The 18,541-nt window shown below is 37.8% G+C and overlaps 2 protein-coding genes across 2 annotated transcripts in view; both read left to right on the top strand.

Moving 5' to 3' along the window:
* LOC122162266 (sodium channel protein type 2 subunit alpha-like) overlaps nucleotides 1-12,199 on the top strand; it is a 68,104-nt gene extending 55,905 nt beyond the window's left edge. The window contains exons 22-27 of the mRNA XM_042822440.1: nucleotides 5,333-5,614; nucleotides 7,010-7,063; nucleotides 8,209-8,346; nucleotides 9,438-9,542; nucleotides 10,564-10,834; nucleotides 10,925-12,199. Of these exons, the coding sequence (XP_042678374.1) occupies nucleotides 5,333-5,614; nucleotides 7,010-7,063; nucleotides 8,209-8,346; nucleotides 9,438-9,542; nucleotides 10,564-10,834; nucleotides 10,925-12,120 (2,046 nt within the window). The 3' untranslated portion in view covers nucleotides 12,121-12,199. The remainder of the gene's footprint in view (nucleotides 1-5,332; nucleotides 5,615-7,009; nucleotides 7,064-8,208; nucleotides 8,347-9,437; nucleotides 9,543-10,563; nucleotides 10,835-10,924) is intronic.
* A 4,407-nt stretch (nucleotides 12,200-16,606) lies between these two features.
* The window catches only part of CSRNP3 (cysteine and serine rich nuclear protein 3), an 83,604-nt gene continuing 81,669 nt past the window's right edge, over nucleotides 16,607-18,541 (top strand). Inside the window, exon 1 of the mRNA XM_042822628.1 lies at nucleotides 16,607-16,641. The gene's annotated coding sequence lies outside the window, so the exon portion shown is untranslated. The remainder of the gene's footprint in view (nucleotides 16,642-18,541) is intronic.

The raw sequence follows: 18,541 nt of genomic DNA, 5'->3' as shown, positions 1-18,541 counted from the left end.
CTGAAAACATATGGGAAGACATTTTTGCTGGCAGAGCTGGATAAGTTTGAGAAGTTACTATCTACAGTAGTTATTGCTGTAACAGTTACCAAAGCTGAGACCCTGATTTGCCCTAATTGGCTCTCAGTGTATTTTAGTGCGAAGTCAGATTAGTGATTAGTTCAAATCATTTCTTCAGTATACTGGAATGGACAAAGACCTTACATATTTTGCTATGACATGAAAACTCTAGAAATGTTTCTCTTATAGGCAGTAGTCAACAACTGGAGATAAAAGGCATTTCAGTTCCAGCCACAAGATGTCTGACATATTCATTCAGGGTCTATATGTCTAACTGGAACACATAGCTATAAGTCTAATCAGCAAATGTACCTGAGTTGAAAACTTATTGATGAATTAAAAAAGGTCCTTGTGTGATCTACCTGCTGTGATCACTGATCTTTGAGACCTTGGTTTAAAAGCTTATTAGTAAATTTTTAAGTCAACTACAGCTTCTTGATTTTTCTAGAGAAAATGTGATGGAAATCAAAAGACTTCCAACTAAAAAGGAAATAGGTTTTGATATTCAAATGGAAAATACCATGCACTTGCCTCCAACAAATTTCTGAATCTCACAGATGCTTTCTTGGTGGGCTGTCTAGCCACTCTACATTTGCTTTGGTACTCTTACCACATCTGTTCTTAAAAATTCCACAGTGATAAGTTACAGGAAAGGCCTGTTAAAATTACATAAAAAAACTTTTCACACAAAATTTTTGCCATGCTTTAAAAAGTATTTTGCCTTATTCTTAGTAAATGTAGATTTCTACCCTGCTTAGTAATTAAGTTTAATTTTTCTTTTTTTTTCTGAAATTTAGTCTGCACAACACTACCATTTTGAGAGAGCCCTCATCAGAATATGAATTCTCATAGATTTCCTCAGCGTAATATGTTTTTTTTCCTATAGCATTTTTGAAGAAGTTAAAATGCCTGTGTTCTAAGTAGCTACCTGTGCGTAGGTCGCTCTGAAAGTAATACCTCCTATTTATTTCCATGTAAACTACAAGAGATACAAATAGCACAATAACTCTATTTGATAGAGCATATTCTCAGCTACAAGCACTGTTTATCAGCGTAGTCACTAAGATTGGCTATGCATTTTTGCCATTGATGAACAAGAGCCTGCATGCTGCACTTGTAGAAATCTGCATGGCCATCTGGAACATGGCTTGTCTAACATCCGCTGTTTGGTCTCCATAAACATTCAAGAAGCATTAATGAATGTCAGTGGCTGCAATGTTTTCCTTACACAGGAATACAGTGACACCCCTTTGCTTCATCCGTACTTCCACATGAGACTTCACATTATTTTGTCAAACTGCCCCTCTGCTGCCATCTGTCATACGGCAACTACATGTATTGGAATATTAGTGGGAAGGTTCAGCCTATACTGCCATAAACCCAACATCTGCTCCTGATGTTGTGGGACAGCATAATAAAATAAGAGGCATTACTTTCAGAACAGCCGCTGTATTCTCTCTTCTGAACTGAAAAAAAATATTTGTTTTGAAAATTGCAAAGAAAGTAAAGTTTTCGTTGTTCTTTATCTTCTGTGTTTAGGTTAAAATAGGCACGATTCAGGATTTTCAGTTAAAAAAAAAAAAGCCTTCAGAACTATGCTGAGAAAAATGTCAACATTTGGGATGTTTTATCAGATAAAGGGCCTGTGTAAAGTATCTTTCTAAAAAACACATTAATTGTTGCTTTTTAATCAGAATGGTTAGCAAAAAAATTGAGAACACAACTTTGTGTGGCAAATTCATGAAGTGGAAATTTAGTGTGGAAAGAAAAAAAAAGTAGTGCATTTTGTAAAGATTTGGGAGTTATTTTCCATCTCGTAAATTTCATGTTGATGCTTTGCCTACTGATTTGATCTGGATCTGCTGACTGTATCTCTTAGTAAATCATCTGAATAAGAAGGAGATCTATGACTTTAGGAATAGATATAATAATAAGTAGTGCATGAAGTTAACTTTAGAATAAAAATAGACATGTTTTTGTTATTTAAGCAATTAACTATTGGAATAACATTTTTATGGATATAAAGAATTTTGGATTATTTAAAAAATCCTCAGTCTTAAGGTTTTAAAGCTAAGTAGCTCAAGTTGGCGAAGGAATTAATTACAAAATGATTTTAAGATCTGATACCTGGAAATTCAAGGTATCTCTTCATAATACATTAATTTCTTTGAACTGAAAATATAACGCTATAGTATGGTGTACATATTTTCATGGGTACTTAAAATTACTTCCACTGAGCACAAGATGTGGAGCTTCTGGAATGGGTACAGAGATGATCTGAGGACTAGAGTACCTCTCCTACAAAGGCAGGCTGAGACAGTTGAACTTTGAGAAAAGGCCCAGGGTAGACCAGATACTGGCTTTCAAAATACTTACAGGGAGCTTATAAGCAGGAAGGAAATAAACTTCTTTTTGTACAGAAAGTGATAGGACAAGAGGGAACAGTTCTGCATTAAGAGACAAAAAATTTAGATTAGATGTCAGGGGGAAATTTTTCACTCAACGGTGGTGAGATGCTAGAATAAGCTGCACAGATAAGCTGTGGATGTTCCATCCCTGGAGGAGTTCAAGGCCAGGTTGGACATGGCCCTGGACAACATGATCTGGTGCTTGATTTAGTTACTGGGAACCCTGCCTGCAGCAGAGGACTTAGAAGTAGGTGATCTTTGAGGTCCTTCCAACCTAGGCCACTCTATGATTTTATTCTATGACTGTAGTTCCTATATAGATACAAGAAATTCTTTTCTACACATCTAGAAGTTTTAATCCACTGTAGTATTCTCTAGGATCATGGTTTGTTGTGCCTACCCAAATTAATAATGAATAGAAAATATTCCTCTATTTCTAATTAATGGTAGCATGTGATGTTTCCACTGCATCTTCCCATCACTCTTGATAATGGAAATAAGTTTTAATTTGCATGTGAAGCTTCAGGAAACTGGACTGTGGGGTTGAGAACTACAGTGAGACATGATCTGTCTGTGTTCTGTCCTGAGTGCTGTCACTCACTGCTATATAGTGCTAGGCCCATGCTACTTTTTTTATTATTATTATTTATTTAAATAAGAAAAGGATGCTCTTAAATCTCTTTTTAATTATTTTTTTTTCTTTTCACTTGTCCTCCTTTCTTGTGCCCCTACTTTCAATGCAAGCCTGGAGGTATCTAGAAGCTTTTCTCATAATACTCAAAATTATATTTTGAGTGTCTTCAAATGATACATACTTTAATCTGGTTCTGCTATAGCTTCAGGACTCAGACAATACCAGAGAAAGTATGTCGCTTGTGAAATTTAGCAGTAATAGAAAGAATAACATGACTTGACCTGCAGCTGTAGTAGAACAAGGAACAGCATTCTCAGGTGTAATGAGACTGAAAACTAGAAAACAAATATCTTCATTATCTATCTCTTTATATTTCAATATTTATTTTTAATAAACAATACTTCTACAGCTAAAGATTCTAATTATATTTTTAATTGTATTTTTTAGGAATAATTGAGATAACCTTAAATAAAAATAATATTTTCTTAGCTAACAGATTTTTGGAAAATGTTACAGAATTGGAAAAAAATCTATAGCCGTTCATTATTCCCGTCAGACTTCCAGTTTTAATCAATAACTTCCTAGATCTCCAATTCAAATTAATTCAACATTATTATTAAGATAATAGTTTCTTTATGTAGGCCTGCTCACAGCCCTGCAAGGGCACATCATTGACAAATCTATGGATACAAGTCAGCATAAGAGAGCACTGCTGAAATAGTAAGAATAGATTAATCATTGATCTCTTCCCTGCTCATGAGTGATAAAATGCTGTATTGTTGTTGCTTATTGATTTATAATAAATATTGCTAAGCATATTTTATTATGTTTAACAGATTATTTTGATTATTAAAATGTCCCTGTTAGAGATAAATATTTATTGCAATATGTGACTTAAAGTTTGTGGCAAAAAAAAAAAAAAAAAAAAAAAAAGTTCAAGAAGCATGGGAGAGTTCATCCAATGTTCTGTGCCTTAATGGAATCAGAGAATAGCTTATATTAATTCTAATTTGTTCCAGCATCTAAATTTAACATAACATGAGTTTAATTGATGTCATAGGAAATTTATAATGTTGTCCGAAGTGTGGATTACCTCAAAGAGGTATTATTTTGACATAAGAGGAGCTCTGAAAGTTGAAGAGGTATTTCTTCTTTTCTTCAGGCCATGTCTACTATATGTTGTACAGGATGGTAGATCTTCACCTACTGTAACATTTGAAGGTTTTATTTTCAGTCATATAAAATAGATATGAATGAAAGTTGATTTGCTTAGATGACTAATTTTGCAAGTAATGAATTCTGTGAAACCCATGAAACATAAACATAAGGCCAGCATTTTTTACAATTAGAAACAGACTAATGTACTATCAGATCTGTTGTAGTACCTATGTCATATAACCTGAGTCAGTCATGTATTATCACATCTATGTAATACCTGATATCCTGCATTTTTTAAAAACAAAATCTGTGTTAGATTCTATGGAACTGATTCAGTTTTTTTTTTTTTTTTTTTTTTTTTTGGAAAAGTGGGCAGAGTTGTTCCATAGTTATTACAAAAAAACTTAAGACCAAAGCTACCTGATTTAGGAGTTCATCAATTTCAGCATTAAATAAATTAAATCTGCTTTAAGTCTTATCTGCTGCTTTCACTACGAGCATTTTTGTGTTCAGATAGCCTGCTGTTTGAACATGGCTGCTTTTCTGCTTTTATATATAGCCATCCAAATGAACATAGATACATCTCCCAGTTTTATTTAAAAGAAGTCTTAAAATTACTTTCAAGTAAAAATGTGCTCAATAACATTGATTAGGACTGTTTATCCAATAAAAACATTGATTAGGATTGTTTATCCAATAAAAATGTAATAGAGAAATTTTTTTTTGTGCTTGATGCAATCAGTCATTAGAAATATTACAGATACAATTTTGTAGACATATATTAAGTACGTATTTTTAAAATTATTGATTAATGCTGTTTGTTTTTAAAGTTCATTTTATATTTTCTTCTTTTTTTTCCCATTACTTAAAGCTTCCATTTGCTTCTGTTTGTATGGTTTTCCTTCTAATTATGCTGATACTTTATCTTTCTTCAAAATTTGTATAGTATTATAATCCAAAAGTATAATACAGATTAATAATGAATTAAAACAGAGAGGTACATTTAAGTCAGTCTAATGAAGATAGTAGTGTTTGTGTTCTTACACTGTATCTGGTTTCATTTGTACACCAGGTGGTTGTAAATGCCCTCTTGGGAGCAATTCCATCCATTATGAATGTGCTTCTTGTTTGCCTTATATTCTGGCTGATCTTCAGTATCATGGGTGTAAATCTATTTGCTGGAAAATTTTACTACTGTGTTAACACTACAACTGATGAGAGATTTGATATCAGCCAAATCAACAATTACAGCCAATGTGAGGAGCTCATTAAAAACAATGAAACTGCCAGATGGAAGAATGTGAAAGTTAACTTTGATAATGTAGGCCTTGGTTACCTTTCTTTACTTCAAGTGGTAAGTCACCACTCCTGAATGTCTATTTCTCTTTTTATATCTCTGTGGTTTACATCTAACAGAAAAAGTTATTTCTATTCACTTCTTTCAGGCAGAAATACTTTTCCTTGCTTCTTTGTTTGGCATTATGCCTATAAAAATCCTTAAGTAAATTGTGGAGTGTGTTTTAAAAATATATACATATGTATGTGTGCATATACATGCGTCTGTGTGGAAAACTGTAAGCAGAAATGGATTTTTAACATATATAGAGTGTTTTTTTTTTTTTAACCTTTCTTCAAATATGTATCAGCCTTGCATCTCAGTTCTTCCGATTATAGATCAGCCTTGCTTTTCTGTTTGATTATGTATATAGTATGCTTCTACTTGTTGGACGTTGAGCTTGGTTTTAAAAGAGATGAACTTGCAGGGGCATATGTGAAAGTTTGGTACTTTCAGAATTCTCACAGCAGAGATAAAGATCTCTTATCTTAAAGATAACTTTTAATGATATATTCCTGTTTGTAAAGTCTCTCTAAAATTGTATTTACATATAATTAAAATTCTTACTATATTTTACAAGGTTCTAACTTAAAACTGCTGTAGAAAACATGCTTCCCAAGATACTTTGTCAGCAATTTTAAGAATCCTGTGAATTCATATGTTCCAAATTAAATATATTTCTCTTATCTTTCTGATTATTAGCATTTAAATATGTTCTTTAGATTTGGGATCACCCATGCTTATACAGTGCAGTGCATTTTAGGGAGGTTCTTCGTCATAAATGCAAGCTATTTCTTCCTGGCTGTATTATTTCTAATTAGTGTTAATTAATCTTGACAAATTTGTTGTCATGTACACAGGATAAATAGTTATTCCTGATCCAGAGAGGTATTCATTTCTGTGAGCTATGAAGTCAAATAAATTTGAATTCTTGCTCAAAAATTCTGTGGTATATCACCTCAACAGTTTGTAAGAGTCATCCATTAGAGCCAAGAACTGGGGATAACTCTTATGTGTGGATAAGTCTGTGACACTACATAAATAATACCAATGTAGAGGCTGTAGTGACTAACATAAGAAAAACAAGCAATTAAATTTACCCAGGATGTGTTGAATCTGTATCAAGTATACCTACTTTGCTCATACACAGAAAATAATTTGTATCGTGTGTTACTCATTATATATAAAGTTCTTAATTTAATACAGGTTGTGTCCTTTATAGTCAAACATTACAATTTGCTTGTGATTCCCATATATGAATAAAACGTACAATGTTTTATTGCCTATTAATATTACACTGAGCTGGTGTTTTGGATTAAATTTTTAAACGTGGTTAGTCTTCAGCTCTTAAATGTTTCTGACAAGCCGTTTCCCAGAAAAAGCGTGAGGTAAACACCGGTGTTCTGTTTATAGGCTACATTCAAAGGATGGATGGATATCATGTATGCTGCTGTGGATTCTCGTAATGTAAGTGTACTCCCTCAATTCTATCAGTTTGACTGTATGAGCTGTAAGACTTAAGAACATAACTTTAACACCATCTTTTAGAAATAACAGTAAAAGCGAGAGAACAAGGAGTTATTGCAGTTTTATAGTTAGAGAAAATTGAAGCCATAGGAAGAATACAAGAGACAAAAAAAAAAAACAGAGGAGCAGTCCTAAAAGGTCCAAATTCTCTGTGGTGCAGTTGGACCAAAATTCCTTAATTCCGCAGCAGACTGAACTGTTGCCATGAAATGCCTTTTCCTCCTCTCATTGTGTGTATTGAGGTTTTAATTACGTTTGGAAACAGGCATGGATACACAGCTTAGAGATTATGGTTTGTACCACTAATCTTTTTTTAAAGGTGAGATTTTCGCTATCTTCTGCAAACAGCCTGATTTTTCTTCAGGGCACAGTTTCTATTCTTAACTTGGCCTGCGAATTTTCATACTGTTTTGTCTTCCCCTTCCTTCCTTGGTGCAAATTGTGCTCTAATTCTAAGTAAACAACTAAATAAACTATAATGGTGAAACTCCAAGTTTTTTGTAAGCTACACTCACAGCAGGAGATCTGTTGTAATATAATAAATGTGCACAGCTGTACCAAAAAAACATGCTCACTCTAAACATTGTTTGGATGCCTTTCTTTAGCCTACCGAGACCACTGCAAAGAACATGTGCTGTAACCTGCATTAGTCAGGTTTTTGAGTTAAAACTCAGGTTAAAATTAGGGTAGATTGCAGTGAGATGTAAAACAGTAAGAAAAGAAGTTGTACAAAATTAATATGTAACAAATACTAAAATCCAGGGAAGCTTACTTAGTGCCTGTAGTAGTGAAGCTCTACAAGCCTACACTGGTGGCTTCTCACAAGATACACTAAGATCTTCACAGCTTTAAAAGTTGATGTTTCTGGTTGTGTACAGATTCAGATGGATGGTAATCCTAGTTTAAAAAAAATTGTGACTTCAGTATTTACTCTACATAATATAGTGAATAAGAGTTTTGGAAAATGAAGTATCAAGTTCAATAGCAAAGTCTTTTGTCAAGAATATTACTTTATAAATACTCAGCAGCTATTCAGCTCTGTGTCCACATTTAAACTAAGGCTTAGTGTTTATGCCTTTCTGCAGGTTTTGGATCAGCCTAAGTATGAAGATAACCTATACATGTATCTTTACTTTGTCATCTTTATAATCTTTGGATCATTCTTTACCTTGAACCTTTTCATTGGTGTCATCATAGACAATTTCAACCAACAGAAAAAAAAGATAAGTATTTCATCGTTACTCAGAAAAGAAAGCTAACAGTTGATCCTTTTGGTCCACAAACAATAACTTTATTTTCTTTTCAGGCTTCATTTTAAGATAAGTTAACCTACTTTGCATATTAAATACATAAAGTTGATATAAAGCAGTACAGTTTGTCTTGATAAATGTTGTTTGACGGACAAGTGATACCAGAAGTCTTTCCATGGTTAGTGAAATATTCAATGCTAATGTAAAGATGTGGATTTCAGATTGGAATCTTTAACAAGATTATAAAAAAAAATAATCACTGAAATACTTAAATGCAGCTATAAAACCTCTTAGTTGTGTTATTGTCAAATCTCTGAGCTCAGCAGCCTAGATTTCTGAGCTGTAATAGTAAGTATTTTAATAAATTTATTTGTCCTCCCTTTAGTCATCTTATTTTGTCAACACTGCCTCAAAAGGCAGCAGTGTTTCAGCAACAAAACTGAATTAAATTATCTGGAAGAACAGTGAACTGGTGGAAATGCTGCTGGAGTCATATATTGAAATTTGTTGAGATGGAGAGAAATTGGCTTTTTTTTCCTTCTCAATCCATGTAATAGTTCCAGGATCTTCTGCTCCAAGTCCTGCATTTGTGGTTAGAAAATAAAAGTTGTGAGATTTAATTGCATGACTAACTTCTCATCTTTCTTTGGTATCATAGTAGTCAATTCTAATATTTTGCCAAAATTTACTCAAAAGGAAAAATAAGAGCACAGGATTGGAATGTTTTGTTCATTCGTGTCTCCATAATAACTTCAGCAGAACAAAGAAAAAGCACTTCTCCTTCCTGAAGGTTCTTATTACCTGTATCACTCAAATGAAAACAAGAAATCTATCATTTAAAGTTCAAGAATCTTTCAAAAAATATCCTAAACTTTGAAAGTGACATTTATAAAGCAATTTTTTTGTTACTCATATACTAATAATCAAGATAAACAGGAACTTAGATGTCTATTCTAATTTTCCCACAGATTAGAATGAGAGTGATTATTATTAATATGTATGCCTGCTTATAAGTAATCAATAGAAATATGTGATTTTAACCAGTTTTTGTCTCTTCGCTTTACTTTGGAGGTCAAGATATTTTTATGACAGAAGAACAGAAGAAATACTACAATGCAATGAAAAAGTTGGGTTCAAAGAAACCACAGAAGCCTATACCACGACCAGCAGTAAGAAAAAAGACCTTCTCTTTTTACATTTATTTAAAAACTGTTTTGGGTATGTCTTAGACTGAATTAAGTTGTAACCTGAAACACACAAACAAAAAGATATAAAAAAGTTTTATTCATCTGAAATACAGAATATTTATCTTTTGTAGCCTCAACATGACCTTAACCTTTCCTTTTTTCCCCTTCATTTTCTCTTTACAGATGGCAGTGACATTATATGTGACATTTTTTTCGAAACAAAGAAAAAGACTAAAACAATGGATATTTGTCAAAATATGTGAAAGTTTTAGGGCATAGGCCTTTTCAGTCATCAGGGAAGACTGGAAGCAAGTTACAATATTATTGCCTGAAAAAAAACATCCTTTTACCTCTCACATTCATTCTTGCTGCACGATCCATACAATTTTTTTTTCCTCCAGCTCTCCCGTGGCACTTCAGAGCAAAGTTTAGATGGTGCAGTGATTCCAGCTCTGCAGTTCTACTTTGGACTGTGGAACCAGCTGAGATGCCCACTCAGCCATCAGTAAATTCTCTATAGCTGAAAATGCAAGGTGTTGTAAAGGTTATTTTGGTAACATGAAGAACACTGAACTTGGGCTTGAAATTTTTCTGTGTTTCCTTAAGATTTAGGACAAATGAAGTGCTGTTAACTCTCAGCCTCTTTACACTTCTTTTTTTTTTTCCCCAACTTTTGCCTGGTTAAGACTTCATTTAATATTGTGACACAAAATCTTACAGTGAACTTGTTTGAGATAGAAAATTGACCTTTGCAACTTTAAAAACTACCATGAGTATTTTGAAATCTAACTGTTAATGCTTATAGACATAGTATTTGCATTTCTGATTGGTTTGTGTTTACATGTGCAAACTGGAAAATTCATACAAATGGAAGACTTTATGGAAGACATGAAATCCCCTTACATGCTAGATTTAATTAATTTGTAGCAATTTGGAAAAAAAGGAAAGAAATTTTACCCCATGCATAATGTAACGCAACTTTGGTTTTTTTTTTCCTTCCCAGAACAAATTCCAAGGCATGGTCTTTGACTTTGTAACAAAACAAGCATTTGATATCAGTATCATGATACTTATCTGCCTTAACATGGTCACAATGATGGTAGAAACAGATGACCAGAGTGAAGACATGGAAAACATTTTATATTGGATTAACCTTGTGTTTATTGTACTTTTCACTGGAGAATTTGTCTTGAAATTGATTTCACTTCGCCATTACTACTTCACCATCGGCTGGAATATTTTTGATTTTGTAGTTGTCATTCTTTCCATAGTAGGTAAGAACAACTCATTTTCATGAAATGGCTAATTCTGGGGAAACTGAAATACAGTAGTATCATTGACTAATATGACTTGTTTTTCAACAGGAATGTTTTTAGCTGAGATGATTGAGAAATATTTTGTGTCTCCTACTTTGTTCCGAGTCATCCGACTTGCCAGAATAGGTCGCATCCTGCGTCTCATTAAAGGCGCAAAGGGAATCCGCACTCTGCTTTTTGCTCTGATGATGTCTCTTCCTGCTTTGTTCAACATTGGCCTGCTGCTCTTCTTGGTCATGTTTATCTATGCCATATTTGGCATGTCCAACTTTGCCTACGTTAAGAGGGAAGTTGGAATTGATGACATGTTCAACTTTGAAACATTTGGCAACAGCATGATCTGCCTATTTCAAATTACCACATCTGCTGGCTGGGATGGCTTGTTAGCCCCAATTCTTAACAGCGGGGAGCCGGACTGTGACCCTCATAAAGATCACCCAGGGAGCTCTGTTAAAGGCGACTGTGGCAACCCTTCGGTTGGGATTTTCTTCTTTGTCAGCTACATCATCATATCCTTTCTGGTGGTGGTGAACATGTACATTGCTGTCATTCTGGAGAACTTCAGTGTTGCTACTGAAGAAAGTGCTGAGCCCTTGAGCGAGGATGACTTTGAGATGTTCTATGAAGTCTGGGAGAAGTTTGATCCAGATGCAACACAATTCATAGAGTTCAGTAAACTATCAGATTTTGCAGCTTCGTTAGATCCTCCTCTTCTCATAGCAAAACCAAACAAGGTCCAGCTGATTGCAATGGATCTGCCCATGGTAAGCGGTGACAGAATTCACTGCCTTGACATCTTGTTTGCTTTCACAAAGCGTGTGTTAGGGGAAAGTGGGGAGATGGATGCCCTCAGGATACAGATGGAAGACCGATTTATGGCAGCCAATCCTTCCAAAGTCTCCTATGAACCAATCACAACCACATTAAAAAGGAAACAGGAGGAGGTATCTGCTGTTGTTATTCAACGTGCTTTCAGGCGTCACCTTTTAAGGCAGAAAGTCAAAAAAGTTTCATGTATATTTAATCAGGATAAAGGTAAAGATGAGGATGATCTGCCCATGAAAGAAGATATGATTATGGATAAATTAAATGAGAACTCCACTCCAGAGAAAACAGATATGACCCCATCCACAACCTCCCCACCATCCTATGATAGTGTAACAAAGCCAGACAAGGATAAATATGAAAAAGACAAATCAGAAAAAGAAGATAAAGGTAAAGACAGCAGGGAAAGTAAAAAGTAACACATAATTCTGTTTGCGATAAACTGTTTACAGCCTAAGAAAATATGTATTTGTGTCCACAGGACTCCTGTAGGAGGTACATGCCAAACTGACAGTTTTTACTTATATAAATATATATATAATTGCATATATATATATATAAAGAAGGTCAGTGCCTATAACAAGACAGTGACCCCTCGTCATCAAACTGCAACTCTGTAAAACAGGGTAACATCTTGACAGGAGGTTGTTGTTTTTATTACCAGCTGACACTGCTGAAGAGAAGATAAAATGGCCAATCAGACTGTAGGGACTGGTTTTAAAAAAGGTGCGGACCTAGGAATCTCTGTGTTTAACGTAAAACACTCAGTACAAAAATTGTATCCACTGTTTGCATTTCAACAGCCACATCTGCCATATTTTTACAAAAATCAGTGTTGGTGAACTTATCATTTTTTAATTCACAGGTTGTTTACTATTATATGTGACTATTTTTGTAAATGGGTTTTATGTTGGGGAAGGGGGTACGAGAACCAGGTGTTCTACTCTCGGATTCTCTATATGTACAGACAGAAGTGATCTGCATGAAGGCATGCTGCACTTGTAGTTCATGCATGGAAAAACATGACGTCGCACAAAGCAGCAGAGTCTGACTACTTCCATGTTTCAGGATGGCTCTATATTTTGAGGTGCTTAAAAACAGTATACATCCAGTATCTCATCCAGATAGATCTTAATGTGCCTGTAAATTCCCACAGTCTACAAGAATAGAACAGATGTTTTATTTTTTCATAAGTCACTTAAGTGTAGTTGAATGAACTCTGCATACAAAATTTAGTGAGAGACTGGGAGTCCATTTTTAAGTATTCTTTTGTAAAAAAACATTTTACCTGAACTTGGGAAATTGGATTTACCAAACCCCACAAAACTTAAGGATTATGAAGTTGTTCTGCCTCACCCTGCAGTATCGTTTAGCCATCTTCTGCTCTCAGCAAGGTTGACATTGTATGTATTGATTAAAAAAGTACCGTCTATGTAAATAGTTATTTTATCCTGTGGTGCATGTTTGAGCAAACAAATAATGACCCATGCACAATATTTATTGCATCAAATATGTACCACAATAAGTGTAGTTTGCAAGCTTTCAAGAACTAAGATGAAATATTCTGTACCATAATAGATAGTTTGGAAGCTATCACTGATGCATGTTTATCTTGCCTTTGCTGCTGTAATTTTATTCCTTCCACTGTTAAAAGTTGAATATGGGAAGCCATATCTCAGTGGTTAAGTGAAACAAATTGTTCAGTCAGACATCATTCCTTCATGACATCAAGCAATAGTTTGCAGCTACTCAAGAGCTTCTTGCTTTGCATTCTAAAATGTTAAGTGAGTACTGTACGGTGTATAGTCGGACTGTACAGGATTTGTTGCAAACTGCTGAATCTGATGAAATACATGGATAGAATTTTCTAAGAAAATATAAATATTGTAAAAATATCATTTTATTTTTTTTTCAGTGTTTTGTATATATAATAAGAAATTATAATTATCTTCAGGTTGATGTCACCGTCACTTTTGTTACTTTCTATCCATAGCACTTTTTAATTGAAGAACTTCACAAAATAAGAAACAAAGGAGAGGATGGGGTAGCTTTAGGTTTCTGCTTTTTTATTAGTACTGTATTTTTGCACATATTTTAATGTGAAGTTTCAAACTGAGTCCAAAATGCACTTGCTTCCAAATAGGTATAACTTGTAATTGAAATGTGGTGGGGAAGGTTTGTTTAAAATTCTAGCACTGCCTGCATCAGAAGTTTCAAGGTAGTCTTTTTATTCATGAAATCTTTACCAGTGTTTGTTTACATAGACTATTCTTATTCTTGTTGATTCATGCTGCACTAGAACTGTTCTAAATATAATATGGGATCCACAATATGTTTCTTTTTTCCACAGGAATTGAATAGCAAACTTGTATAACTGATCACATCAGGACATTTTGTGTTTCTTACACAAGCAAAAATTCGATGTTGACTCCTCCTTTTACAAAAAATTATTGACTTGTGTGTCAGTGAACTGCATGCAGGAAAATGCTATACCATAAAAACCAGTAAACCACATTACATTTGAGCCAAAAGAATAAAGATTTCATTTTTTATTGTACTCAATTGTTCTGTCTTTGTTTTCATCACTACCAACTATGGCTATCAAGAGGTGCTGTGACAATAAGATATGAATATGTAAAAGTTAGAAGTAAGAAATACTGATTAAAACTATTTTAATAACAATGCTGTGGAAAGTAAAAGGTTGAAGCTGTATGCTTTCAGAAAGATCTCTAATATGATTTGCACTTTGACTCACTGGCTTATTAATCCTTTCAAATCTGTTCTAGGATAGGATGACATTATGTGCCTGATATGTTAAACCCTTTTTATGTCAGGTGTTCTAAGAGAACTAGGAAAACAGATGTTAAAGGAACCAGAGACCGACACTACAGAACAGTATGTATCATTTCAGTGATATTCCATGTATTTCAGTGATATTTTACATTTGAAGTCAGTAATTATCTTTGCATTATAAGGAAGATCTTGTTTTGTAAATAGTTATAGTTTGTTCTTTCACTTCAAGGCAGGTTAGGGTGGAAGCCAGCAGAAGCTTCGCTTGAACTTCTAGTGAAGGACAAAATTCATAACCTTTTTTTAAATCTTAGGGTGCAGAATGGAATTAGAATGAATAAAAATACTATAATGTTATGTTTCTATGGTGAATTTATACATGGTGCTGCCAGGGAGCTGGCGTACATACCGGGTGTTGAGCACGTGCTTGTGGGAGCACTGGTATGGGGATGTAGGAGGCAGGCATTAAACAGATGGGGTGGCAATGGAATTGGGGAAAAAAAGTGCATTGGTGGCATCAGTCTTGTCATGCAGATTTCCTCATTGTGTCTCAGCTTTATGGAATCCATCAAGAGATTGGATCCATCAAGATGAGAGGAGGAATAAATGGCTTTTAACTGCTTTGTGTATACAAAAATAATGCTAGCTTGTTTAAACTTTTCCTATCTGAGGGACTTTTTTATAAGTTCAAGTGATAGGATATCAGAAGAAATAGTACTTTCCCATCCACCTACTGCTGTTACTTAGACATAAACAGAAATGTGAAGTTCATATGAGACTTAAATTTTCTTAATTTCCATTTGCCATTATAACTTTTTTTTTGTTACTAACAGTTTTGGAAAATAGTTTTCCAAATGATTAGGCAGGTCCTCTCCAGCTGGCGGTGTCGCACATACTTTGTTCTTTTTATCACTAAGCGCGCAACTGTGGGATAAGTAACAATAAGGTATTTGATTGCTTTTTTTCTTTAATGAAGAAGCAAGGCATGGGATAATTAAATTGCTCAAGGTCTCATAAAGTTACTCACCAGAAAAAGCTTTTGGAGTTTGAACTGGTTTTGGAAACTAATCTCGGTTGTTTGCAGGCAGTCCCATGATGTCAATTCTTACAATCCAAAGAAAAGTTCAAATTTGGCATTAAAACACTAGTGACACATTTATAAGGAAAAAAATGACAGTTATCTGACAATTCCTAAGTGCTTGGTCATTTATTTGCAATTGCTCTTGTTTTAAGAATATGTGCCTTGGATCAAGGTCTTTATAGCCAGACTACCCGTGGAGCCTGTACAGAAACAGAGCTGTTTTCTGTACAGTGGAGAAACCAGATACTGTCGTGAGGCTTTATTCTGACTGCAAGGTATGACCATTCTCTTAGTGCATTAAAATGAGTGTTAGTGTACATCCTTGCGAAGTCCTCTGTGCTTCTGAAAAAAGTTTTTTTTTTCAATAGCAAAAGCCGAAGAGCCAAATTTTGAGGTAGTGATTGCACTCGCGTGCTGTTCCTGAAAAGAAATTTGCTTTGCTGTAACTGTGAAGTGCTGCCTTAAGCACGTTAAAAGCTGGGAAATATGGGCAACACCTTAAAGTTCTGGCTGGTTGGTTTTGTGGCAGGAGAGGTATGACAAAAAAGGCACGTGTCATATGAGTTACCGCATCTAGAAACAACCTGGGCTCTTTACTAGAAGCCTAGGACCAATAAAAATACAAGTAGGCTCGCTTTCGCTCGAGGACCCCCGCCTTGCCTGTACACCCACACCCTCGCTGCAGCCACACCGCCATCGCACCGAGGCACCTCGCGCTCTCCCCCCGGGGTCGCGGCAGCGCTCTGTTGCCACCCGCCCCGCACCACGGCGCCGTCCCGCGGCCGCTCCCCGCGCTGCAGTCGCGCCGCCCCATCGCGCACGGAGCACGGCGCTTAGGGCGGCACGCGGCGGGCAGGTAGCAGAAGCCGGCGGCCGTACGGCCAGGTGAGCGGCGCGCGGCGGAAGGCGGCCGCGAGCTCGGGCGGAGGAGGCGGGCGCCGCACGCGCCCGCGGGCGGCCTCAGAGCGGCGGCTCGAGCCCAACGGCCGCCCGGCGCAGGCGGCGGCCTGCGGGAGCCGCTCGGCGTGGCTGCGTGGGACGTAACAGCGGCGCGAGGCTGGTGGATTCGGTGAGGACCTGCGGATGTGTCGCGCGTTCACGCAGGAGGCGACGGCCAGAGATGCGCCGAACGCTTCCTGGTGTGAAAGCGGGGCGAGTCGCGCTCCGCCAGGAGCTCCCGGGCGGCTCTGGGGGTGGCCGCCGTTCGGTGCTCGGAGCGCTCGGGGGCGGCTGTGCGGAGCCGCGCGTAGCTCTTCACCGAAGCGCCTTTGGAGGCCTCGGCTGCTCGGGGGGGGGGCGCGCGGGTGGCCGCGGGGCGCCGGGCGCCGGGCGCCGCGTTCGCTGCCTCACGGCGCGGATCTGCGCCAGCCGCGGTGCGGGGACTCTGCGTGCGCGTCCCTTCGGCAGTGCGGGGCATCGGGCAGAGGCGTCTGCAGCCGGCCGCCGCAAATGGCCGCCAGGTGAGAGCGGCGAGCCTCTTTTTTTCTTGGTGTGCCGACGGGAGAGTGGGATTTTAAATCAGGGCGTACGAGGAAAACTAGCTGTAAAGCTGATGGGTGTTATTGCTGCTACTCCGGGGAGGAAATAAATGCACGGGAATGAAGGTGTTCGCGTCCAGCGCACCCCGTGAGCCGCAGCTCCATGGCGCTGGGCGGCCCTGCCGTGCTGACCGATGGCCGCGCGGCTGCTCCGCTGCTCCTTTGTTTGTGGCCGTGTCTTCGTTTGGTACCAATCGTGGTTCGGGTCGGCCCGGAAGCACGCTTTGCTAGTTGAGGATAAGTCACCAAACACGTTGACCCCTGCTTGTTTAGAACAGGGAGTGCACTGCGAAGCAAGAAAATCAGAGCCTGCAGAGGTGGCTTCTACTTATCTTTGTAACTACGCAAACCCTTATTTATGGGTGTCTCAAATTCAGCTGGTTGAACGTGTGTACTCTTGACTGAAAAGAACACGGCTTTCTGCTAAGAGCGGAGCTTCCCTGGCTGGAGGGGGCGGTCTGTGTGCAGTGGGGTTGGGGCTCCCAGCCACGGCGCACCTCCCGGGCGTGAGGCACGTGAGCACGATCTGCCCGGGGCTCTGCTAAATTGTTTCTTGCCTTTCTCGTTGCATAGCAATTTCAGAAATAAGCGACAACTGTGAGAGATCGTAGATGTGTTGTTGTAACACATCCGCTACTGTTAATTGCTGCAATTGAAAACCAAGATGCCTTGTAGAGAGGGCACAACATGAGTTGGTACGGGTGGCGCTGATGGCACAGCAGCAGCCTCCGTCCTGCAAGGACGTGTTCCTGCGGTCACCGTGTGTGTGTGTGTGCTCTGGGTGGAGAGGGACAGAGCGGGGCTATGCTTTGCCCTGGCCTCTTTCCTCCTTTTTTAATAGTGAAATGTAAGTAGGGGAGTCTTTACAGGTGGTCAGTAGTGACTAAATTTGGGATAACGGGCCTGAGAGAAGGACAGCTGGTGGCCCTGGTGTCTGCTGGTCTAACGTCTGCTGGTGCTTGTGTGAATCTGAGAAATGAGCTTCATGTGAAGGACTGATAGGTGCAGGTAAGACGATCTGAAAGAGTAAACATTTTCCTGCTTTGGTTTGGTTCTGTTTTTACAGTTTGTGGTATGATTTGTGGCATTACATGAGGTGCTCTCTTACTGAGCAGCCCTATTCCTCACTGTCACACCTGGGGCAGAGAAGCTTCTATTTTTGCTAATTCTGAAAAATGATCAAATGAACACACCATTACGTTTATAAAACGTCACCCTTCGAAGCGTTGCACACAAAACTCATCACTCCGTTGTTGTAAATCGCTTGACCTCCAGCACAGCTTAAATATATTTGTAGTTTTTGCAAACTGGCCGTCGCTGTTTCTTTTACTCCGACCCGCCCAGCTGTTGTTGGGCGCTTTGCCGGAGCGGCTCCCGGCAGCGGCGCGGGGCGGCCTCGGCCCGGAGGAGCGGCGCAGTCGAGCTGCGGCA

Source organism: Centrocercus urophasianus, unplaced genomic scaffold (assembly GCF_019232065.1).
Source record: "Centrocercus urophasianus isolate 14NV4802_14NV808 unplaced genomic scaffold, USGS_Curo_1.0 seq_20, whole genome shotgun sequence".
Lineage (NCBI taxonomy): Eukaryota > Metazoa > Chordata > Aves > Galliformes > Phasianidae > Centrocercus > Centrocercus urophasianus.
The sequence above is the reverse complement of the archived record's forward strand: the minus strand, read 5'-3'. Positions and strand labels throughout refer to the sequence as shown.